The 26,750-nt window shown below is 43.3% G+C and overlaps 1 protein-coding gene and 1 non-coding gene across 2 annotated transcripts in view; one reads left to right on the top strand and one right to left on the bottom strand.

Annotated features, from left to right (window-relative positions):
* LOC126456229 (brachyurin-like) overlaps positions 1–26,750 on the bottom strand; it is an 89,972-nt gene that overhangs the window by 21,503 nt on the left and 41,719 nt on the right. Inside the window, exons 3-4 of the mRNA XM_050091981.1 lie at positions 13,041–13,209; positions 3,292–3,437 (exon numbers count right to left, since the gene is read on the bottom strand). Coding sequence (XP_049947938.1) covers positions 3,292–3,437; positions 13,041–13,209 — 315 coding nt within the window. The remainder of the gene's footprint in view (positions 1–3,291; positions 3,438–13,040; positions 13,210–26,750) is intronic.
* Trnas-cga (transfer RNA serine (anticodon CGA)) lies at positions 21,150–21,224 on the top strand. The gene has a single exon. It is a non-coding gene; the product is annotated as a tRNA-Ser (tRNA).

The raw sequence follows: 26,750 nt of genomic DNA, 5'->3' as shown, positions 1-26,750 counted from the left end.
TTTTCTCTAAAATTTTGCACTTTTTCTTCTATAACTCTTGAATTATACAATATTTTTTTACAATTTGATATAAAAATGAAGTAAAGGAAGCAAACATTATTGTTATATATTTTATTGATATAGTGTTTGCAGTTTTTGAGAAAATGTTCCTCAAAGATGAAAATTTTAAAGTTACAGGAAATGGCTTCCAAAGTTTTTTAATACATTCCTGCCCCATATGATGGATTATCAGTATCCTCGTCTTTTTCCAGTGTTAATTTCCTTTCATTGGGCCTTTCTTCCCTTTTGCTTCATGTTGTGGGCTTTTGTCTCTTCTTCCTCCACCTCTTAGTCTTTCTTCATCAATTAGGCGCATTGTGTAAATGGTGTTGTGTCATGGTTGTAAATCTGAATGTTTCAACACATCACATTTGACAATGTTTCATTCATTGTATGTTGTCACTGCATCATACACTCCAAAGGGCAATGTTTTTATCTGTAGAAACACTTTTTGGGAGTCCAAATAGAAATTAAATTACTTACCCTTTCATTTGGATTTTGTGTTTTCCCTTGCAAACACTTTTCCAATAAACTCGGCTGTGATAAATCTCTGAATATGGGCTTAATTACATCAATTACAGCATTTGTGAAACTGTTTTTATGGGCATATTCCTTTCCTGATTGGTACTTACACCATGAGTCATCACCTGTGGGGCACAGTGCATGTTATGGGTGCTCATTTGTTGATGCAGTACGAAAAAATAATGCCCATACTGCTCTCCTCATATGCTCAATGCTTCTTGTATTTTCCTAATAGGACACTCATAATACCTCTGCAATCTATCAATTGCTTCATCTGTCAATCTTCCTCTTCCTCCAAGGGTCTTACCATCACTAAGCTTCTGGGATCCTAATGTCTGCTTTAGTTTGAACAAGTGAACCCCCAGGCACTTCTGCACATGTCGAGTGCACTCCTGTTTTTTAACGTGAATTTCATTGCCATAAGGTTTGAGTTCCTCTACAGCTTTATATCCCTTAGAATCACCATCTCCTAGATAGTTACTGTATCATACATTGTACCTCTCCTGTGATCTGGAAAAAATTGCTTTCACTCCCTCCACTTCCATTGCACCACTTGTGCCATGAAAATTTGCTTCACGACATTCACTCTCTTCGGCCTTGGTATTGCCCTTACATCTACAATGTTTTGAGAGAACAGCAACATCAATTACTTTGCAGCTGTCTCCACTGGTAGCTGTCACAACTCTATTTAGAAATTTATGACATCTACATTGCCATGATCCAGCTAAAGCAACAGTTAAATCTCTGCAATTCCCATTGTCTGTCACAACTTCTTCAACTGCTTTCTTTATTGTTGCCTGAGCAATATCTTCAGCAGAAGATTCTATCAATTCATTAGAAAATCGACACTTGGTTGGGGATTTTGGCAAGTTCATAATTCCACATAACATTGTACCTGCAGCACTGCCCTTACCAATGCAACGCAAGCCATGCACTAGCTTAACATTTATATCATACACCTTCTTTCCACTATTACCACTCCGAGGAATACTGTTAGAATTAGAAAACGAAACTTCTGCAGCACATTCGTTACACTTCAATAACATTTTACATGCAAAACCAATGTGTGAAGTTATTTTCAATTCCAGTCCTCTTTCTTTGCAAACTTGGCATAATAAGTTATGTTTCAAAAATTAGAGAGCAAGAAATTGTAAATTATTTCATTCACATCATTACTGTCACTTTCATAGTTCTCAAATTTTTCTTTACTGTCACAAAGTTCTTTCTGGAAGAAGTTATATCACATTCATTTGGAGTAGTCGGTGAAGCAGTCTGAGCAGCATCTCCCTTCGAAACAACAACACTCGATTGCTGAAACGTGGCATATTGATATCCACAATCCAAATACGTAAAACAAGTACGAGCAAAATTCATCAAATACGCAAAATTGAACAGCTAAACAACAAGAAGCAAACTCCACAAGTCAATGCACACAGTATAGCGTTTATGTTTGGTGATATGAAGAGTCACTTGTCACAGAGACAAATCCATACAACGTTGGAAAACAAAACACTGTCTAATTCCGCAAAGTTACCCTGCTTGCAGCCAGCGAGCGGCGCCGTCAGAGGTGGCACACCAAGTCGCTACAACCGTTTACGCGGCGCGTCAACTTTCCAGCTATAAAAAACACACTTAGAATTCACTTATAAGGGTGAAACTTGATTTGTTTTATTCAGAAAACTCCAAATCATTTTATAATGAAAAAACCAAAAAACGTCAGTTTTGTCATTTTCAACGTTCCGGCTCCCCTTACGTCTCCCTCGTGTAGATCTTCTACATACGCCTTCCAGCTTTCTGCTTTCCCTTCTTTACTTATGACTTGTTTTCCATCTGATCTCTAGATATTCATATAGGTGGTTCTCTTTTCTCCAAAGGTCTCTTTAGTTTTCTTGTATGCGGTATCTACTTTATCCCTATGATACATGCTCCTACATTCTTAAATATATCCTCTAAGCATTGCTGCATATCCATTTTGCACTTTATGTCGATCTCATTTTTTAGGGTTTTGTGTTTCTTTTCGCCTGTTCATTCACTGAATTTTTATATTTTCTCCTTTCGTCAATTAAATTTAATATCTCTTCTGTTACCGAAGGTTCTCTACTAGCTCTCGTCTTTTTACCTACCTGATCCTCTGCTGCCATCACTATTTAATCTCTCAGAGCTCCCCATTCTTCTTTTACTGAATTCCTTTCCCCTGTTCTTGTCGATCATTCCCTCATGCTTCCTCTGAACCTCCTTACAACCTCTGCTTCTTTCAGTTTATCTAGGTCCGATCTCCTTGAATTACTATCTTTTTGCAGTTCCTTCATTTTTAATCAACAGTTGATGACCAATAAATTGTGGTCAGAATGCCCATCTGTCCCTCGGAATGTCTTACAATTTAAAACCTGGTTCCTAAATCTCTGTCTTACCATTATATACTCTGTCTGAAGCCTTCTGTTGTTTACAGGTCTCTTCCACGTATACAGCCTTCTTGCATGATTATTAAACCAATTGTTAGCTATGATTCAGTTATGCTCTGCGCAAAATTCTACCAGGTGGCTTCCTATTTAATTCCTTACCTCCAGTCCATATACACCTACTATTTTTCCTTGTCTTCCTATTCCTAATGTCGAATTCAAGTCCGCCACGACTATTCTATTTATGCAGTGTATACAGTGGTAAATTTTTAGGTAGTGTTGGAAACTATTTGTCTATATGATAATGTATCCACATATGTGTTGGACTTACTGTTTAGCGGGACGTTGGTACCCAGGAAGAGGACGGCGACGTCGTATTCAGGGTGCACCGTCGCAGACGTGGTGTAGATGGTCACGCGGCTAGGCTCAATAATGCTGAGACTGGTGAGTCCAAGCCTCACCTCCCACGTGCTGAACCTGTCGCAGCAAAAGAAGGTTACAGCACAGGTTAGCGTGACGAAGTAAGAATATGCTGACTTAATAGCATTCAGGAGAATTTTCTTCCTTATTCTTCTTTTAGACAGCGTTAATCTATACTATTATAGGCTCTGCTGTACCCAAACTTTGGCAACTTTATGTCTGTTTTACTTTTGTGGCCAGATACTCTTCCTGTCGCCGAAGTTGTTTGTTACCTCAGGGAGGGAAGACGTGTGCCCAACTTGTCTATGGATCATGTATTTTGTATCTGCACAGGGCGTAAAAACGCAGCGAACCGTCACTGTCGGCACAAATGTAAACTGTGCTAGCTGGCGGTGGCTCGACTACATATCCGGGGAGCTGAACCTCGGAAGAGGGAAAGGAAACTCGACATTCGTGTGGATCTACTGGGGATGCAAAGAGTCTGAACAATGCGTAGAGATAAGCATAGGAAAAAACACAAAACGTGACCAGCACGAGGTACTGAACAACCAAGCACCAGAAACAAAGCACATTGCGAGGTGAACGCCCCAGTCAAGGAAGTGTAAATCAGCTTAAAAACGCAGCGCCGGTCTATCGCTGCCGACAGGTAAACTCCTGGGTCAGTGACTCTGCCTATAAAATGCTTTGAGCGCGCCTTCAGTGGCAGTGTGGTGCACTATTCTGTAGCGAAACCTACGCCATATCTGCGACCACATCGATGTCCACAGGCGGGAATACTAATTCCGTCACCCCTGAAAAGGCCACGGAGCGGCGGGAGAAGTGTAGGCTGGAGTAACGGATGGTCCGTCTGCATCAGTGGGGATGAGAACAAATCCACGGGAGAGCGGCAAAAGGAAGGCGCTGGTTCCAATTCCATGTAGTCCGAAGTGGGAGTCACGGGAGCAACACCACACTACCCTATTCTGTGGGTGAAAGGATGGCAAAGGAAACGGTGAGGGCGGTATGCACACTGTAACAATTTAGTCTACTGGTAGGAATATGCCATGACTGACACCGTCGCCCTGCTGACACGTAAACTGATTTATGCGAAGCAAGAGCTTTTGAGGGCTCTGTGGAGTGGGCGGGCAAAGGTGGAGGGGAGGCTTCTCCCTAGGCACTTGGGCCGTCTTCAGAGCAGAGTGTGAGAGCAGAGTTACTGCGCATTCTGTTTGAGCAGTTTTTGCGTCTGCTCGTGCTGCAGCTTTTGCTGCTGTTCCTGGAGGCGCAACTGCTCCTACTAGCACTGCAAAAATGCCATCTCCATGATGGCCACCAATTAAAACTACAAAAGAAAGAAATGGAAGAGCGTCACATGCATAACAATATCGTACCTCTCCACTTTTGCATCTGCACAGGGGTGACAGATCTGCAAAACCACCACGCACAGCACAAATTGTTGCAAACTACACTAGCCGACTAGAAAGCCCTTGACCTGAATCCCCAAGAGAAGGAATGAAAATTTGACATGTGAGTTGATCTATTGGGTGAACAGAGTCTGAACACTGCGTATAGACAAGCGTGGAGGAAAACACAAAGCGCGTGATGTAAATAGCACTGAACATATAAGTAAACGGAAATAATGGAGGACAGGTCCAAGGTAGTTGATATCACTGTAAGAACTGACGGACATGGCTTATCGCCACCGACAGGAAAACACATGGATCAGTGTATCTGTAAAATTGTGAACTTTGGATGATCTACATCTACATCTACATGATTACTCTTCAATTCACATTTAAGTGCTTGGCAGAGGGTTCATCGAACCACAATCATACTATCTCTACCATTCCACTCCCGGACAGCGTGCAGGAAAAATGAACACCTAAACCTTTCTGTTCGAGCTCTGATTTCTCTTATTTTATTTCGATGATCATTCCTACCTATGTAGGTTGGGCTCAACAAAATATTTTTGCATTCGGAAGAGAAAGTTGGTGACTGAAATTTCGTAAATATATCTCGCCGCGACGAAAAACGTCTTTGCTTTAATGACTTCCATCCCAACTCGTGTATCATATCTGCCACACTCTCCCCCCTATTACGTGATAATACAAAACGAGCTGCCCTTTTTTTGCACCCTTTCCATGTTCTCTGTCAATCCCACCTGGTAAGGATCCCACACTGCGCAGCAATATCCTAACAGAGGACGAACGAGTGTAGTGTAAGCTGTCTCGTTAGTAGACTTGTTGCATCTTCTAAGTGTGCTGCCAATGAAACGCAACCTTTGGCTCACCTTCCCCACAATATTATCTATGTGGTCTTTCCAACTGAAGTTGTTCGTAATTTTAACACCCAGGTACTTAGTTGAGTTGACAGCCTTGAGAATTGTACTATTTATCGAGTAATCGAATTCCAACGGATTTCTTTTGGAACTCATGTGGATAACCTCACTCTTTTCGTTATTTAGCGTCAACTGCCACCTGCCACACCATACATCAATCTTTTCTAAATCGCTTTGCAACTGATATTGGTCTTCGGATGACCTTACTAGACGGTAAATTACAGCATCATCTGCGAACAACCTAAGAGAACTGCTCAGATTGTCACCCAGGTCATTTACATAGATCAGGAACAGCAGAGGTCCCAGGAGGCTTCCCTGGGGAACACCTGATATCACTTCAGTTTTACTCGATGATCTGCCGTCTATTACTACGAACTGCGACCTTCCTGACAGGAAATCACGAATCCAGTCGCACAACTGAGACGATACCCCATAGGCCCGCAGCTTGATTAGAAGTCGCTTGTGAGGAACGGTGTCAAAAGCTTTCCGGAAATCTGGAAATATGGAATCAACTTGAGATCCCCTGTCGATAGCGGCCATTACTTCGTGCGAATAAAGAGCTAGCTGCATTGCACAAGAACGATGTTTTCTGAAACCATGCTGATTACGTATCAATAGGTCGTTCCCTTCGAGGTGATTCATAATGTTTGAATACAGTATATGCTGCAAAACCCTACTGCAAACCGACGTCAATGATATAGGTCTGTAGTTCGATGGATTACTCCTACTACCCTTCTTAAACACTGGTGCGACCTGCGCAATTTTCCAATCTGTAGGTACAGATCTATCGGTGAGCGAGCGGTTGTATATGATTGCTAAGTAGGGAGCTATTGTATCAGCGTAATCTGAAAGGAACCTAATCGGTATACAATCTGGACCTGAAGATTTGCCCATTTGATTTGAGTTGCTTCGCAACCCCTAAGGTATCTACTTCTAAGAAACTCATGCCAGCAGCTGTTCATGTTTCAAATTCTGGAATATTCCATTCGTCTTCCCTGGTGAAGGAATTTCGGTAAACTGCGTTCAATAACTCTGCTTTAGCGCCACAGCCGTCGGTAACAGTACCATCGGCACTGCGCAGCGAAGGTATTGACTGCGTCTTGCCGCTTGTGTACTTTACATGTTACCAGAATTTTTTCGGATTTTCTACCAAATTTCGAGACAATGTTTCGTTGTGTAACCTATTAAAGGCATCTCGCATTGAAGTCCGTGCCAAATCACGCGCGTCTGTAAATTTTAGCCAATCTTCGGGATTTCGTGTTCTTCTGAACTTCGCATGCTTTTTCCGTTGCCTCTGCAACAGTGTTCGGGTCTGTTTTGTGTTCCATGGGGGATCAGTTCTATCTCTTACCAATTTATGAGGTATGAATCTCTCAATTGCGGTTGCTACTATATCTTTGAATTTGAGCCACATCTCGTCTACATTTGCATAGTCGGTTCGGAAGGAATGGAGATTGTCTCTTAGGAAGGCTTCTAGTGACACTTTATCCACTTTTTTAAATAAAATTATTTTGCGTTTGTTTCTGGTGGATTTGGAAGAAACGGTATTGAGCCTAGCTACAACGACCTTGTGATCACTAATCCCTGTATCAGTCAATGATGCTTTCTATTAGCTCTGGATTGGCTCTGAGCACTATGGGACTCAACTGCTGAGGTCATTAGTCCCCTAGAACTTAGAACTAGTTAAACCTAACTAACCTAAGGACATCACAAACATTCATGCCCGAGGCAGGATTCGAACCTGCGACTGTAGCGGTCTTGCGGTTCCAGACTGCAGCACCTTTAACCGCACGGCCACTTCGGCCGGCATATATTAGCTCTGGATTGTTTGTGGCTAAGAGGTCATGTGTGTTTTCACAACCATATACAATTCGCGTGGGTTCGTGGACTAACTGCTCGAAATAATTTTCGGAGAAAGCATTTAGGACAATCTAGGATGGTGTTTTCTGCCTACCACCGGTTTTGAACGAGTATTTTTGCCAACATATCGAGGGAAGGTTGAAGTCCCCGCCAACTATAACCGTATGAGTGGGGTATTTATTTGTTACGAGACTCAAATTTTCTCTGAACTGTTCACCAACTATATCATCGGAGTCTGGGTGTCGGTAGAAGGAGCCAATTATTAACTTAGTTCAGCTGGTAAGTATAACCTCCCCCATACCAATTCGCATGGAGTATCTACTTAGGCTTCACTACAAGATAAACCCCTACTGACAGACACAAACACTCCACCACCAATTCTGCCTAATCCATCTTTCCTGAACACCGTCTGAGACTTCGTAAAAATTTCGGCAGAACTTATTTCAGCTTTCTGTACCTATAACGATTTCAGCTACTGTGCTTTCTATTAGCGCTTGAAGCTCAGGGACTTTCCCAGCACAACTACAACAATTTACAACTACAATTCCGACTGTTCCTTGATCCAAGCACGTCCTGTATTTGCCATGCACCCTTTGAGATTGCAGCTCACCCTGTACTTTCCCGAGGCCTTCTAAACTAAAAAACCGCCCAGTCCACGCCACACAGCCTCCGCTACCCATGTAGCCGCCAGCTGAGTGTAGTGAACTCCTGACCTATTCAGCGGAACCCGAAACCCCACCACCCTATGGCGCAAGTCTAGGAATCTGCAGCCAACACGGTCGCAAAACCGTCTGAGCCTCTGATTCAGACCCTCCACCTGGCTCTGCACCAAAGGTCCGCAGTCGGTTCTGTCAGCGATGCTGCAGGTAGTGAGCTCTGCCTTCATCTCGTAAGCAAGACCGGCAGCCTTCACCAAATCAGATAGCCGCTGGAATCCAGAGAGAATTTCGTCAGATCCAAAGCGACACACGTCATTAGTGCCGACATGAGCCACCACCTGCAGCTGGCTGCAGCCTGTGCTCTTCATGGCGTCCGGAAGGACCCTTTCCACATCAGGAATGACTCCACATGGAATGCACATGGAGTGCACACTGGATTATTCCCCTCCTTAGCCGCCATATCCCTAAGGGGCCCCATTACACGCCTGACATTGGAGCTCCCAACTACCAATAAGCCCACCCTCTGCGATTGCCCAGACCTTGAAGGCTGAGAATCGTCCTGTGAAACAGGGCAGGCAGGTGCATCTGGCTCAGCCAGAGACAGTACCTGAAACCTGTTTGTCAGACGCACCGGGGAGGCTTTCTGATCAGCCTGCGGGGACGTCTTTCGCTGCCTGCCACACCTTGGAACAACCTCCCAATCAACCACAGACGAGGGCTCAGCCCCACTGCGGGCAGCAACCGGCGCAACCACAGCAGCAGACCAATCTGGGGACAGAAGGGACAAGTTTGACATCCCCATGATACCCAAGTCTGGCTCCCCACAGTGGTGCCCATTGGCAATAGCCTCAAGCTGCGCGACCGAAGTCAGCGCCGCCTGCAGCTGTGAGCGAAGGGATGCCAACTGAGCCCTCATCCGAACACAGAATGGACAGGGACGTCCATTCTAATCGATGTTGAACAACAGTTACTGAAACACGAGTCCGTGCCTAAATAACGCAAGGGAAACACCCAAAGAATGTATGAACTAACCTGTACAAATGCCTAACGACTGCGCTACAATCTGCCTGAATTTACGATTACAGTAACTAAAACTCGAAATTATACCTCCTATACCAAACTCACACGCAATTTAAGTAAGAATCTACGAAGTAAACACAGAAAAGAAGCTATATACGTATCTTTCTGCGCTGTCGATGTGCACCAACTGGGAGCTCAGGCCACACTGGTCTCTGAAAGCCTACTAGACAGACAAGTGCCACTGACGTACCAAAACAAATAAATGCCTAACGACTGTGCTACAATCTGCCTGAATTTACGATTACAGTAACTAAAACTCGAAATTACACCTCCTATATGAAACTCACACGCAATTTAAATAATAATATACGAAGTAAACGCAGAAAAGAAGCTATATACGTATATTTCTGCGCTGTTGATGTGCACGAACTGGGAGCTCAGGCATCGCTGAAGCGCAGTTTCATCTTACAAACGGCAAGGGTAGTAAACATGAGACATTTCGTTACCAGGACATAAAGGTCTTTGTGAATTTCATTCCGTGTACTCAATTGGACCGTAAATACGCCTCGCACACAGACACGAGAACATCATATCCACATGTCAGCATTTGAGAAAGGGCGCGTAGATGGGCTCAAAAAAGACGGTTGGAGTAATCGAAGCATTCAGCAGGTTGCCCTCCATGGGGTGGGTGCACGCAACGACTGTGGTTATATTGTGTTAGATAGAGCAGCAATCAGTCGTGGAATTAAGTTGTTTTAATATAACATTTATAGTCACAACGCAGATCAGATTTCGACCTGTGTCAGGTCATTATCAATGCAGTGCGGAATTGTAGCAGTTGTTCGTGCTCAAGTGAATGCTTACACAGTTCAACCATGTGTTTAACTGTGTAAGAATTCACTTGAGTACGAACAACTGCTACAATTCCGCACTGCATTGATAATGACCTGACATAGGTCAAAATCTGATCTGCGTTGTGACTATAAATGTCATATTAAAACAACTTAATTCCACGGCTGATTGCTGCTCTATCTAACCCAATCGAAGCATTGTTCGACATTTGAGTAGGAGCGATGCTATTATTCGATGATGGTAACAGGAATTGGTGAACCAAGGTTGAACTGCATGCTAGGTGGGTAACCTTAAGTCTGTAAGTTGTCTTAGTGTCCTGTGGTTAAGTACAGAAACTATAAAACTATAGTGCCGTGTATTGTAATTATTATTGTATCTCCCAGATTGATTTATGTTTGTTTGTGTCGAAATCATTTAATTGTTAATTTCTTGTTTGAGCTCTGCTTGTAGAACTAAATTGGGGTAAAAACTAAGTTCTGTTTAACTGTTCTTGACCTATTGCAAGAAATTTTATGTATATTTGTTAAGCTGAACTCATGAATGCACAACCCCCAGTCCTAATCCAATGACACTGAAATGCTATGTATCCATATATAAATAGTGGCAACTAGAATAGCAACACCGGGAAGGATAGAAAATAATGAAACTTCCGACAGGTTTTCGAGTATGAGATAGTAGGGGACTGGATGTAGAGCTATGGGCTGGTAGTCCAAGAAGCCTGCTGCCATCGCCGCTCTGTCGAGGCAGTTCTTGCCGAATGACTGTGGGAAACCTGGATGAAAACTGTTGTCTCGCTTGACAAGAGCATTCTAGTTATTGTGGTGTTCAGTCCTGAGACTGGTTTGATGCAGCTCTCCATGCTACTCTATCCTGTGAAAGCTTCTTCATCTCCCAGTACCTACTGCAACCTACATCCTTCTGAATCTGCTTAGTGTATTCATGTCTTGGTCTGCCTCTAAAATTTTTACCCTCTACGCTGCCCTCCAATAATAAATTCGTGATTATCTGTCGTTATTTCCACCGCCTCTTTGATCACAGACTCTCAGATCCCTTTGGCACTGTACTGCACTATGACCTGTTCGAAGTTGTCGTAAGGTGTGTCCGTCATTGTTTCTCTGTTCTGCAAATTTCATTTAAAGGAACTCTTTTTGTACGTTGCACCCAGTGCCGCATGATAATGCAGAGTGTTTGGTCTATCTACAACTGACACTGCAACGCCTAGTCGGTTTTAATGGACGGCACCGTAATTTTAATTCTGCTATTATTCGGAAAAACATGGTTCATTTACCCCTCTAGATAGCCTTTTTTCCGGAGGTATCGAGCAGGAGTTATAGTTCGGTAGTTCAATAGATAGGCTGTTTCTCTCAGATACTCGACCTGTACATCAGGATGGGTAGCACGAAGCTTTAATTTGGCAAAGTCCTACAGCTCCAGAATTACTCTGTGGTGTGATAATTTGGAAATAAACGTTATATACGTTACCCCAAGTTCCATCCCTCCCAAAATGCGAGATACGTAGAAACAAATACGAAGTAGGTAGACTAGACATCTCGTCTATGGCGATGTCGTCAGAGTCTGAACACAAGCTTTGATGAGACAGTAAATGTGTAATGGCATTGTGAAGGAACGATTTAGTTCCAGACTTGACATGTAACGACTTAAGGATAAAGACCAGACCCTTACTCCTGCCAAATTGCTGTCCACTGTCTCCGTATGAGGTACTTTCTCGATCAGGGATGTGTGTAGCGCACAACATTCCTCGACTTCAGCAGTGGAGTAAAACATCTACCAGAAGCTTGTTCAGAATAGTAATGTGTTGATTTCAGTGGAGAGTTCTAGGAATTTGCTACAGTTTCTCGCACGTTCTTATACGGTGTCGAAAACGATTTGTTTTTATAAGTGAACTAGCGACACATTCCGGCTTCATACGGTTATTTACGACGGACGAGTTGTCGGGGTTAGCGGTAATGCCGCCACCGCGCATGACGATGAATAAAAATCAGAGAACAACTTTGACGATTTAAGCGGGGAAGTTCTCGGGAGGCCTGAATGTTGTCTGTTCCGTAGTTAATGGCGTTTGGAGTGATTTCTCAGGGTAATGAAGAGAGAACATCATGGTTTAATTAAAATGTTTATAACCAATGTAATAGGATCTACCTGAAAGAGAGAGAGAGAGAGAGAGAGAGAGAGAGAGAGAGATCGTCAGAGACTTACATCTCTTTTTCTTTCTCTTATTGCGTTAATGCACATCCACACTAAGCATTCTGCGCTAATCTCTCCGCATGGTGGTACATCAAAGAGAGGGGAACGCATGCACTCTGTTTGAGTGCAGTGCTTCGCACTTTGCAGAACTGTGCTTCCAAAGAGTTCTTCCATTCACCACTAGATGTCAATGACATTCAACATGCTTTTCACAGCAGCGGAGGTATTTAATTCGTCGTAGTTGAATGAAGTATTTAAAAATTATATACGCATTCCTTCCTCATAAGTCAGTCTATCTATCAGTGAAAACCATATCAATATCCTCCCTCCCCTACAGTAGATCCTGATAGAACAGCGACTAAGCACTTCATTTTGTATGTCGATAGGCAGAAGAGAGAGAGAAGATAGAACGCAGAAGACGGATAAATGATAAGTAGGCTAATACGGTAGATCGTGTTGCGCTGTGTCAGATGAGGACAACTGCCGGTCCCTCAAGGCAGGAAGAGTGCAATTAATAGTATATTGAAGATGACTTCATACAGGATACCAGTCCCTGTCCTGAAGTTGATAAGTAGGAAGCTTGTCGAAACATAGCTTCAAGGCAGTATTGTTTTTTAGATAATAACACAGGAATATTTCGTCAGTGCAATTCGACTTCAAGTCTTACAATAGTAAATAAACGTAGTCTTTTTTCGAATAAGCATGAGACCACTTTCTGGATCTTGGTGTTGGTATATTGGTTTTACTCACCCGGAGGCGCAGTGCCCCGCTGTTAGGACGACAGAGGCGGAGATCAGCGACCCACCACACATGGCGCCGTAGTCAATGATCAAGGACGCCTGGTGTGGGAACTGGCCGAGTGAGGCTGGGGCGCCATTTACAATGCGGCCAGCAGCCTTTTCAACCTTTGGGTGTCCAGCTGAAACAGGCGGAAACTGGTCATTGATTGGCAGTTTAGTTAAACACTGAAGGAGGGATTTGGGAATATGACAAATTTTTGTCCTGGTCGTATCTATATATTCAGATCAAACTTACACAAGTCACACAAAATGTACATTGCCCAACTTAAAAAATGAAATATCATGAAGAGGTGGTGGGATGACAATATAGCTTCATACACATAGAAACTATCGGCATGTATGTAAATGACAAGTGGAATGAAGTGAATTAATATTCTTCGTGTTTGGTATTGTTGGTAGGGTATACAAGAATCGGGATCAGCATCAGATGCTGAGTGATCACTAAGAAGAACACTGAGATGCTGTCTACTCGCGTGAGACGCCATTATGAACAGCTGAAAGAGTTTGAAAGGGGCGTCATTGTTGGTCTCCATTTGGCCGGCTGGTCGAATCGTGTAATGTCTAAATTTGTGGGGCATTGAGGTATGACAGTGACCCGAAATTGGCCTGCAAAGGAAATGTAAGGGTAGGCATACTTGTCTTCAGTCCTCTGGTCGACGACATCTGACCATCTCAAGCGAGGACCAACTTGTGAACCGAGCTTATTGAAACGCCTTCGTATCAGCGCCTGCCATCCAAGCACAGGTAATAGACCTCCTCCAACATTCTGTGTCATCCCAGAGGTTTGGTCAGTGACCAGCGATGACCACAACATAGTCATTTGCGTCTGGAGGCGAACCATGCCCAGGAACACCACTTCGTTCAAAATGGTTCAAATGGCCCTAAGCACTATGGGACTTATCTTCTGAGGTCACCAGTCCCCTAGAACTTAGAACAACTTAAACCTAACTAACCTAAGGACATCACATACACCCATGCCCCAGGCAGGATTCGAACCTGTGACCGTAGCGGTCTCGCGGTTCCAGACTGCAGCGCCAGAACTGCACGGCCACTTCGGCCGGCTTTAAATGTACAGGCAAAACTGATGTCCCGTTTTATCGCTGAGTCGATGTTCGCATAATGTACAGCATAAAGCGTACATATCCTTATTATCGTGTCTGACTGTACTGCAGACAGCTTGGCTTCCCCTCCACGTGAAATGAAATCTAATGAGATGCCGGCAAACTCGGAAGAATACATACTGCAATGTTTGCATCAGGTTCAATCAAGGTGAACGCAGTATAGGCGTTACACCTGATGATGTAACTAACGTTATGAAACTGGTCGTGCATTTGAAGTAAGGCAACCATGCAACTGCAGATGTGCTTTTAGTCGTCAAACAAATCCAATACAGACTTGATTCTCTATCCGACACAACCAACAGGCATTCGTACATTAATGCCAGAGGCAGGATTCGAACCTGCGACCGTAGCAGCAGCGCGGTTCCGGATTGAAGCACCTACAACCACTCGGCCATTAGGAAGTGCAGCGAGGTGATACAAGTCATGCGACAGCGATGTGCACATATATACAGATGGCGGTAGTACAGCGTGCAGAAGGTATTGGGGGAGATGTCATTTACACTCAAGCGATTCATGTGAAAAGGCTCCCGACGTGATTATGGCCGCATGACAGAAGTAACAAACTTCGAAAGAGGAATGTTAGTTGCAGCTAGACGCATCGGACTTTCCATTCCTGAAAACGTCAGGGAAGTAAATATTCCGAGATCCACAGTGTTAAAGTGTGACGAGAATACCAAACTTCAGGCATTGGCTCTCACCACTGACAGCGCAGTGGCTGACGGCCTTCACTTAAGGACCGAGAGCAGTAGCGTTTGCATAGAGTGGTCAGTGCTAGCAGACAAGCAACAATGTGTGAAATAAGCGCAGAAATCAATGTGGGGCGCACGAAGAACGTGTCTGTTAGTACAGTGCGGCGAAAAATGGCGTCATTGGGTTATGGCAGCAGTCGACCGATTCGAGTGCCTTCTCCAACAGTGTGACATCGCCTGCAGCGCCTCTCATGGGCTCGTCATCATATAGGTTGGTGCGGTTCGAGTATGGTACAGGCTCGACGAAACCATGGACCCAGGTTGTCAGTAAGGCACAGTGGAAGCGATGGTGGTTCCATAGTGGTATAGGCTGTGTTTGCATGGAGTGGACTGCGTCCTCTGCCGCAACTGAATCTATCATTGACTATAAATGGTTATATTCCCCTACTTGGAGACCACTTGCAGCCATACATATACTTCACGTTCCCAAAGAACGATGGAATTTTCATGGACGACAATGCCCTACGTCACTGGGCCACAGTTGTTCACGACTGGTGTGAAGAACATTCTGGACAACTCGGGCGAATGATTTGGCCACTTAGAATTCCCGACATGAACCCCATAGAATATTTATACCATAATAGAGAGGTCAGTACGCGGACAAAATCCTACACTGTCAACTCTTTCGCAATTATGAATGGCTATAGAGGCAGTATAGCTCAATATTTATTCATTGGACTTACAACGATTTGTTGCTTCACTATCCCGGGTAACACGATATTAGGAGGTACCGAATGAGTCACCTCACTGTAGAGACACATTAAGAGAATGTCCAAGTGTTGTACGTGCATGTGCTGATTCATCGACACAATAATTAATTCCTGCTCAGAAGACGACCACAAACCGTCGATATGTAGTAACAACGTGGCATCTATGGCAGAACCAGCAGAATGAATGATAGCTTTGAGAACAATGTGAGTCTCCCACCAAGAGCAAGCTATGGGACTGGGCTGGCGGATCCGTTGAATCCCACTGGATAATCTCAGAGGGGTTGCTGATGATGGCGCTAGCTCGCCCGTCATCCATTCTAATGGCTGACGCACGTGGATGCGGAATAGTTAGGGGCTGCTATGGGTTGCCTAGAACTCCGGTCCTAGAGAAGTGGCGGTGTCGCGCTTCACTACCGTAGGTCATAGACCTATAATTCTGCGACAGGGCCAGCCAGAAGTACATAACTTCCTTAACCCTTAGCTGCCCTAGTGGTAAAGATCAAAAACTGCCAATAAGTCATCTGTTGCGAGACTAGTGTAGATGATCAACAAATGAAGGACCATCCTGTAAGAGTTTTGAGTGTTTTTCTTTCTTATATGACATTTAATTTAAGCAGTTATTGAAAATACTTGAACTGCCTTACATATCTTGAGGCCAATACTTAGTTCCAGTTGAATACAGCTTCCTGTTGCTTTGTGAAAATACGACCCGCAGTGCATTACAAGTGGCAGATACTCCTTCTCAATCCTATCTGATATTGGTCCGACACACATGAGTGATATCGCAGGATGGGTTGCATTACGGGTGTTCTGCAAGTAATATACTTCGTGGGCTAATTGCAGTTTCCCTATATTCTATCAATGAACTAAAGTCTGATACCTGTTTTACTTACAACTGAGCCTATACGATGATTTTATTTAACAATTCGCAAACTGTTACGCCCATATATTTGCATGAGTTTATTGGTTCCGATCATGAGCCATTGTACAGGATCTGTTAAAAAGTCCTCCCGTATTTTAAAAGGTAGCTACAAATAAAGAAAGAAGTTAGTACGTGTTGTCTTCCATTGCTGACACATTGAGGAAGCCTTTTTCAGGAGCTGTCCGTTTTCGTGTCATTTCCGGTGTAATGGTAGCCACTTCCTGGGTTATTGCCTCCTACTGTGCTTGCAGAGTTGTGGGTATATGTTTGTCCACAAAGAAAAAAAAAAAGAATCAGAACGTAATAAATCAGGTGACGTTGGGGGCAGGCGATTTCTCCTCAAGAAGAGAGAAGGCGCCTGCTGAAAATGGCATGTACGCTACTGATCGATACCTCGTCCACATCAGTAACCCCATGACAACTCACACAGTGGCCTCTGAAAAAACAGGAGGTCTTTTTGCCGCACTCTATATTTATACTACCTGTTCCCATTTTGTGAAATTCCCAATTTCAACGTTCTGAACATTTAAGGTTCCGATTTTAGCACAGCTTTGGAGTCTTATTAATATCTGACATGATTGTGTGCGACATTTTCCACACTGTACTTCATTAAAGGTAAGTATATCATCTACAGAAATCTGAGATAACTATTAAATTTGACAGCCAGGTAATTAATATAACAATATTAACAGTAATGGTCTCCACGCACTTCCCTGCGGCATGCTTGGAGTTCTACGCCTATTAATGACTGTCCTGTTAAGGTAAGATGCTGTGCCCTCCATACTAACAAATTCTCAAAAAATGTTCAAATGTGTGTGAAGTCTTATGGGACTTAACTGCTAACGTCATTAGTCCCTACGCTTACACACTACTTAACCTACATTATCCTAAGGACAAATACACAAACACATACACCCATGCCCCAGGGAGGACTCGAACCTCCGCCGTGACCAGCCGCACAGTCCATGACTGCCGCGCCTTAGACCAACAAATTCTCAAACAAGATACGAGTTTCACTTTATATCCTATACAATAGCAATTTCGTTAGTAACTGTTTGTGTAGTAATGAGCAAGAACCATTTCTGAAGTCAAGAAACACTGCATTTGCCTCCATACATGGCTATCAGTGTGTTATGTAAGAAGAGCGCACTCCGAGTTGACGAAGATGGCACCTGTATTAATCGGTAACTAATAGAAACATTTAACCTAACAGCCAAATAAGCACAGAGTTTTCGCTTTGTGGTGGATAATAGATCAATACTCTCGGAGGGATCAGACGATCTAGTTCCTGATGGAGATGGATTTTTTCCGTTATCAATAAGCGAACTCGCTTACTACGTCATACCACAGCGTCAAGTACGTTGTAAAACAATAGTACCACTTATCCAGTCCCCTTCACTTCTTACATTATCATGTTGTTAGCGTTGTCCAGAGTTTGTTTTCTTTTTGTCAGATGCTTCTTACATATGTCGCAGAAAATCCTTGCTCCACATTGTGTTCACTTTTGTACTTTTGTTTCCATCAAGGGCCTGTCATCATACCATATGACTGTTGTTGTGAGGTTAGAGCCCCCAGCTTTTACTTATAGTACTATAGGCACCAGGATACTACACACATGCCACAGAGGTATGACACACTGTGTTTCCCGCTCAGAGGACTTGGCGGAAATAACAATTGATCGATAACGTAGGGAGGTAGGTAGCACCATGCGAAGATTCTACAGTTATTTCACGGGTACTTTGTATAATACCTTGGACATGAATATCACATATGCAAAGAATGTTTGCTAGAATGACCAGGCAGAAAAGACTTAAAGGAGATTTTATGTACTGAACTAGTGTATGTGCAGTTAATTTCAAAATTTATGTTAGTTTCAATAAATATGATTTAGAACAACGTATCATTTCAGAACAGAAAGATGTACAAGAGCTAAATAGTGATAGACAGAACTATGGCGATACGCAATGGCACACAATTTGCGACGTATGACTCTGCTGCTACTAGAAATGCGTATTCTGTGATAAGCCGATTTAAAGGTCGCCAATAAGCAAGCAACTAGTTATAAAATGTCACGGATTCGAGGATTAAGTAAGAGTGATTTAAATACTGCTGTGAAACATAAGTTTTCTCTGGTACTCGTACATTATAGAAATACTTACGCACAAGTGGCTTTGTCTTCACCATAGGTGTAAGATTGCGGTGTAGCGTCGCATACTGGGGCAGCGCCTGTCAACAAAGGAATTTTATACATTTTTGTTGATATCGTGTTCAGCAAAACCATACGACGAAAATACGTCATCTTCTATATCTTTGTCTATACTAATAATGACGCTGTAAGACCGTTGTGGTTGTCTCTCTACTTCAAAGACGAATTTTAGTGGGGTTTTCACAGGTAACTTGAGCGTAGACTGTGGCAACATACAGGCTGTGTTCTGTCAAATCGGATCAATAAAAAATATCGTAATTTAAGGTTCTGTAAATGCGAAAGGGTGTTTGTCTGTTACTTTTCCACAACTTAAGCGCTGAATCGATTTTGATGATATTTGGTATAGAGATAGCTTGAACGCTATGGAAGAACGCAGGATACTATAAAAACTGTGTAATTTAAGAAATTTATTGATTTGAAAAATATTAAGCAAATTAGGAGAAAATATTTGCTCTTTGAAAAAGCTGTTTATTCTTTGACTTATGAACTTCATCGTACTAGAGAAAATGTTTTTTTGGTTGGTATGTTTTACGAAATACGATTCAATATAACGTAGACAATGCTTACAGAATCCTCAATGTTTTTAATCCGTGCTGTACCATAATATGAGCAAAAGTGTCTGAGTTATGGTTTTACGACTAAACTGCTGAACCATAAAATGTGATATAGAGATAGCTTTAATTCCGAGGAAGAACATAGGATATTTAAGGAATTAAAAAATTTTCTGCACCTAAAATCATGAAATAACGGGAAATAACAGATGGAACACGCTTGCACCACTTAGCATCAACGTTGTGTGCGTGCAGCCTTGTTGTGAACTGGAGTAGGGGATGTGATGGAGGGAGGGGGAGGGTGTGCGGCGTGTATGGCACACATCCTGAGCTAAACTTACCCAAACAAGCAGACACGTGAGGGCAACTGAGGTTATTTCATGTACAGTAGCTTACTCTCCATCACTCATCCTAACAGAACTACTGATATGCAAGCACGGGCAGAGGAAACAGCTAGTTTACAAACAATCAACTAAGGTAGAAAATTATTTGGTATATTAATACTGAACTAGAATAGAGCAGGATAGCGTCTGTGGTGACAAATTGTTTTACAAATTGTTGCGAGTTACATGCATTACCACTCTACATATTCATAAACAACCAGAATTTATGAAGTCAAAACACTATGAGTAAATTGTTTACGCAAAATCATTAAAATTGATGTGGTTGTATGACCAGGTAAATCTTTAAAGGATGTGAAGCTCAACACAAACATGAGGGAACCTAAATTAAGTGAAATTAATACCGTACTGAACCTGTCTTGAAGTAATAACAGCAGATCTAATGTACAAAAGGTATTAACAAGTGCGGAATCGCAGTGACTGTGGATATCCAGTCGAAACTTTGTCTCACTATGGTGCAAAGGATCTGCAATGCTCAGATCATTTCCTTCAGGCTCTTGATTGATGGCGGTCATGAAATGTAATTAAACAGAATTACTCGATAATAAAATGGGAGAGTGGGGGTTGCACTTTTGCCAGTTAGGACACATGCTTCAATAGAAACAAAGCATTCGTTAATCAGGTGTTCTGTTGTGAAAATTATGGCAATATATGAAATGGTTTACATTACAAATGTTGTTAGTATGCATATAAAGTCTGTAAGCTTTCATTCAGTTCTCTTAGAACTGATGTGCTACTAAAGTTATTCAACTACCTGAATCACTATATTCTAACAAATTATTTAAGATAGAATACATAGTGTATTCACACAATTTGCTCCTAAGAAACAGTGAAATTTATTGGAGAAATTTGAAAAATTGAAACAATAATAATAATAAAATTTTCGGAAATTATTGAACATGTTAAAAATTGTACCACATTCAGAAAAACTCGTTGAATGGCGATAATTACATATTACATTGCCGCTGCAGATTCACCCTTGTTTCCATTCTTTATCATAGATATTGATTCTGGACTTTGTACACAACAAAGTCTGCTCTCTTCATATGATGTGGTATTTTAATATTTAGAATGTGAGTTACTTCAGGAAGTTGGAGAAAAAAGATAAAAAAATTGCATTATATGTCACCAAACTAGAAAAAAGACAATACTTTCGTAAGATAAGCTACATTTTCTCTTACTCGTGGATTAAATTCGTAAAGTATAGATCAGAATTTGTAGTTCCGGCTTAGATGAACAAAATTCTATAGTCATAGATGTTTCCTAGCAAGCACACTAGCATTTGACAAATTTATATCATTTGATGCTCTGTGTCTCTTTGAACTCTGTGTTTCTATGGAACTGCGTATTTTGCAGATTTTTGACAGAAGTAAAGCTGTGAGTACCGGGCGTGAGTCGTGCTTCGGTAGCTCAGTTGGTAGAGCACTTGCCCGCGAAAGGCAAAGGTCCCGAGTTCGAGTCTCGGTCGGGCGCACAGTTTTAATCTGGCAGGAAGTTTCATATCAGCGCACACTCCGCTGCAGAGTGAAAATCTCATTCTGGAGATTCTTATTATGATTATCATGTAAGTATGATTTATGTGATATTAACCAATGAACCTCAATGTAGTTCTATTAAAATTCCATGAGATTATCAATTAGGATAGCTACTAAATAACTTGGCAGTATAAATCAAACCCTGTTATAAAAAATATACCAGGTATAACCTTAACCATAGTCAAATCGACGTATTTCAGCACAGCTGATCAGTACACAACTGGCTTTTCGACTACAGTTCCGCTCTACGATGCACACTGACATCCCTTAGAAGTGCAATGTTCTATTGTGTAATTGTTTGAACCAGTCTACATAAGCTCTGATGTAAGTCGGGTGGTAAGATTGCTTAAACGTAGTGAATGCATTGACGGTAGCCTCAGAATAATCTACACAATGTTCAAAATCGCCATTTAATGACTCAGTCTGTTTGCTGCACTTATAGTATATGTGCTAACGTGACTGCAACACATTTTACCTGAACGGCAGCGGCCACGGCAAAAAGCAATATAGCCAACGCGTTCATTGTTGTCTTCCACCCGCACCTATGAGTATCAGACGCGTCGCTCCGTTTTATACTCGATATTGTGCAGACTTGTTGACAAATGAGTTATCAAATTCAGATTCAGAATTCAAGATAAAGCTAACAAAACGGACTTTGAAACGCTCAGAGAGCTCTGATATCTGTAAAATTGGAAAGATAACAGTGATTTCCAAATAACAGGTCGTGGTACAGGATCGAAAGAACAAGGAGTGATTTACTGGTTTAGCACACAGTCGACAGCATTGTTATTTGATATGCATTTGCTATGATTGAGAGAAACCGTGGAGCATCCTGATCGGGGCAGCCCGATGGGGACTTGAAACCGGCTCCTCCCTAATAAGAAAACAATGCATTAAGCAGCCGAATCTACGTGTAGAAACCATTTACATTACCTAACAATGAAGTGAAGTTGGCAAGAGTGGCAGGAGCATAAGAATGAGGGTATGTGACAGAGTATGTGATGTTATGTTAGTGATTACAAACGCTAGAGAAGTTTACAAAACATGTGGGAGTGTGAGACTAATAATCAGCTTGACACTGGACCTCTCTCTTGCCTGGATGTAAGAAAAAGATTCGACTGGGGAAAGTGTCATAAAGCCTTTTTATCCTTTCCTGAGACAAGTTGGCCCTCAACTGTTGTAACTTCTTCTTGATATGGAGGTTCTTGGCACTAGGACAATGTAGACCCGCAAGGCGGTCTCCCACATGTTCTATCGGGGACGGATTTTCGGAACTCGCTGGCCATAGTAATACCTCAACAACAAACAGATAGTTCAAAGAGACACATGACACTGTAGGCGTATTGTCATATTGCTGGACAGTTTGGGACCAGATTACCACAAGTGACCATAACCTCATAACATTCACTATTGGAGACAGAGAGTGCCACTGGGACATAGGGTGGGAGACGCAACTTAATTACAACAAAACCGACTGGGACCGGCTGGCTAGGGAGTGTGACATCCCTGCATTGCTGGAGGGTGATGTCAACGTAGAAGAATACGCCCGAGATCTCACAAGTGCGATAACCAGAGCAGTTAAGGCAGCCGTACCAACCAGGAGGAGGGCTGTCGCGGCCTCCCCTTCACCATGGTCAGCCGAACTGGGGCAAATGCGCCTAGCAGTACGGAGGGCGAGGAAGTATTACCAGCGGTGTGTCGTCTGGCACGAGAAGCAGCGATGGCTGCAGATATACAGAGAAGCCAAGGAACAGTTCCAACAGGAACTTAAGGCTGTCAGGATGAGGAGCTGGGAGAAGTATGTGCATAGCCAATTGGCTACAGACCCTTGGGGACTACCTTACAAAATAGTAAGGGAAAAAATTAAATCACCCATGGTGCTGTCTACCGTAAGGAGTGGGGACCGGATGACGGAGACCTGGCAGGAAACTGCGGGTGTCCTACTCCATGCCCTACTGCCGGACGATAGAGAGGAAGATGATACAGAAGAACAACAGAGAATAAGAAGAGAGAACCAACGGGTCTATGAAAACAATCGTGCGGTCTACCCCTTCTCTGAAGAAGAGGTAAACTCCCAAATAAAAGCGCTCAAAAAAGGCAAAGCTCCCGGCCCAGACGGTATTACTGCGGAGGTGATACAGTACCTCGCCCCCCAGCTGGTGGCACCTCTCACTCAGCTGTACAATGAGTGCTTACGGCTTCGAACCTTCCCCTCCATATGGAAGCGGGCGAATGTTGTCATAATCAAGAAAGGCCCGGATAAAGACCCCAAAGAAGCCAAGTCATACAGACCTATATGTCTGCTGGACTTGCTGGGCAAGCTCTTTGAGAGGCTGCTAGCAGACAGGTTGGCTGCACACCGAGTCCTGTGCGGGATGAGTGACAGGCAGTTCGGTTTTCGGGCGGGGCGATCGGCGTCTGACGCAATCGCCCTGGCTGCGGATGTCTGTGACTCTGCCTCGCACAAGTACATAGTCGGCATCATGGTGGACATTAGTGGCGCCTTTGACAACCTGTGGTGGCCTTCGCTCTTCTCCTGCTTGCGGGAGAAAGAATGCCCAGGGCCGCTATATGGCTGTCTGAGGAGCTATTGTGATGACAGGGAGGTCTGGCTATCGGCCCCTAGCGGTAAAGTCAGTAAGAAAATCACCAAGGGGTGTCCTCAGGGATCTGTCCTGGGGCCACTCTTTTGGGATATAAACATGGAACCACTCTTGGAAGAACTGAAGAACAGTGAAGATGTGCTAGAGGTCATAGCCTACGCAGATGACCTCCTCCTGCTGGTCGGCGGCCGCAGCCGCGAAGATCTGGAACCAAAAATAGAAAGAGCTATTACAATACTGACCACATGGTGTCACAAAACTAAAATGACTATCGCACCCAGTAAGTCAACTTACCTGCTGCTCAAAGACCAACTCACAAGAAATCCAACTGTAAGAATAAATGGTCTACCAGTCCTTAGGCGCCGTGAAGCCCGGTACCTTGGTGTCATCGTCGACGAGAGGTGGAACTATGCATCGCACATAGATACAGCAACACAAAGATCTCTCACAGTATTACACAACCTAATAGGAATAGGACATAAAAGATTCCACCTCCCACCTGATCTTATTAAATTATACCATAATAGCATCCTCACATCCATAGTAGGTTACGGGTCAGCGGTCTGGGCACACAGGCTCACGAGGGTCATGCCTGCCGTGGCCGTAAGAAGAGTGCAGCGTAACATGCTCCTACGTTCAGTGGGCGCATATAGAACAACTCCAGGAGGGGCACTTTCAGTACTGATGGGGCTATGTCCACTGGACATAAAAATCAGGGAACAGGCCGCCTGGTACTGGATAAAGAAAAATCGAAGGGAAAAAATAGAAGAAATTATGGGGATATATGTGGGGGACAAACAAAGTATCAAAAGAAGAGGCATGGAATTATGGCAAAATCTCTGCGACAGCGACGAAACTGGCCGAAGAACATATGAATTGCTACCCGACATAAAGGAACGGCTAGAACTCACCTACTTCAAACCAACAAGGGGATTGCTGCACTTTCTTACTGGGCACGGACCCTACCCGACATATCTTTGTCGGTTCGGGAAAAGGGCAACACCAGCGTGTGACTGTGGAGCAGTGCTGGGCACTCCAGACCATGTGGTGTACGAGTGTCCCCTCTTCGACGATGATGCACAACAACTTAGGGAACAATTGCCGAACAACGACACGTACCACTTGCTCAGGCACGAAAATACATTTAACGTCCTGAACCACTTGACAAACAAAATCTCGAGCAAAGTCCTCAGAGAATATCTTGGTAATAATAGATAAATAAACACACACCGGATTTGTCGCGTACGCCCCCCTGTTCCGCCGGGACGTGGACTAGGCCAGCCGCCTCACGGCTGGAATCCGCCAGGTTTTCGGAATAGGTTGGGGGGTAGTACATCTAAATCGGACTTGACTATGCACCGAACATGACATTAGACATAAGGTTAGTTATAAGATCAAACTAGGGTAATAGAAATAGTATAGAACTGCAGCGAACATGTCACCGGCCAGCCCAGTGCCAGGGGCACTCCCACTGGGATTAGCTCAGTGGGAAAGGCCAACAAGTAGGTTTGTATCTATTCTGGCACACTTGTTACGCTGCAGGTAGAGTAGTCGTAATAAACAACAACTATTAGCAAGTAGTAACATAACAAACTAGGAAAACAAGCTAAAATCTAGGAATATTAGACTAACAGTAACATAGAATAGTGAGTAGGTAGATTAACCCCATAGTGGTGATGGAGTGTAGTAAATAAACCTGTAGTGTTAAATATTATAGCTGCAGATAGAACTTAGAAATAGTTAAATATAGGACCTACTAATGTATTAGGTAGTAGGTTACATTGTAACATGATAATGATGAAATAAAGATTTTTTTTTTTAAAAAAAAAAGAGACACATGACACTGTAGGCGTATTGTCATATTGCTGGCTTAGTTGCGGAGTATCTTTGCGGGCAGCGCGATTGCAGAGTCGAGCACGGGACACGGAACTGTTGTGTTGGGGTAACTCTGCATGTGAGAGGCATAGTCATTATGGGAGTTCAAGTGTTACTACAAGTGCTATTACAGTAAGGTGATGAAATATGGATGTGACTCAGAGGAAAGTGCGTAATGACGTAATACAAAATGAGCAGTGCAGCCGATAACGTATTTGAGTATCCTCCCGTTGCGTGTCGCACAGCATCAATCATCCGCGCCGTTTCCGGGCTCTGACAATGATCTAATGTGAATCTGTAAAAATTAGTTACCATAAAAGAGTGCAATCAAGTGCCAGTGTCTTGCAGCGAGTGTGACAACGTGGGTTCGGTCATCGCGTTTCCGCATCATCAACAATCAGCCCTGCCCGCATCTCGTGGTCGTGCGGTAGCGTTCTCGCTTCCTACGCCCGGGTTCCCGGGTTCGATTCCCGGCGGGGTCAGGGATTTTCTCTGCCTCGTGATGGCTGGGTGTTGTGTGATGTCCTTAGGTTAGTTAGGTTTAAGTAGTTCTAAGTTCTAGGGGACTGATGACCATAGATGTTAAGTCCCATAGTGCTCAGAGCCATTTGAACCAACAATCAGCCGCGCCGCGACGGTTACGCTCACGCTCGTACGATTGTGAACTGTGAACAGTAGTTTAACTTTATGAGCAGTGTTATATCATTACTAGTGACAAGGAAGACTGGAACCGAAAGTGCGTGACGAGCGTAAGAACTAACGTTCGATCATAAGGCTTCCGCATCATTAACAGTCACACGCTTCCCGTCGGTTTCGCGTACGCTCGTCCAAGTGATATTGTGGACAGATAAACATCAAGACCGTTAATTGGGTTAAGCAGTTATGACTCAGAATGTAAACAGTGCAACCTGTGATTTTCATATCGTCTCAGAATATACACTACTGGCCATTAAAATTACTACATCAAGAAGAAATGCAGATGATAAA

Source organism: Schistocerca serialis, chromosome 2 (assembly GCF_023864345.2).
Source record: "Schistocerca serialis cubense isolate TAMUIC-IGC-003099 chromosome 2, iqSchSeri2.2, whole genome shotgun sequence".
NCBI classification, from domain to species: domain Eukaryota; kingdom Metazoa; phylum Arthropoda; class Insecta; order Orthoptera; family Acrididae; genus Schistocerca; species Schistocerca serialis.
The sequence above is the reverse complement of the archived record's forward strand: the minus strand, read 5'-3'. Positions and strand labels throughout refer to the sequence as shown.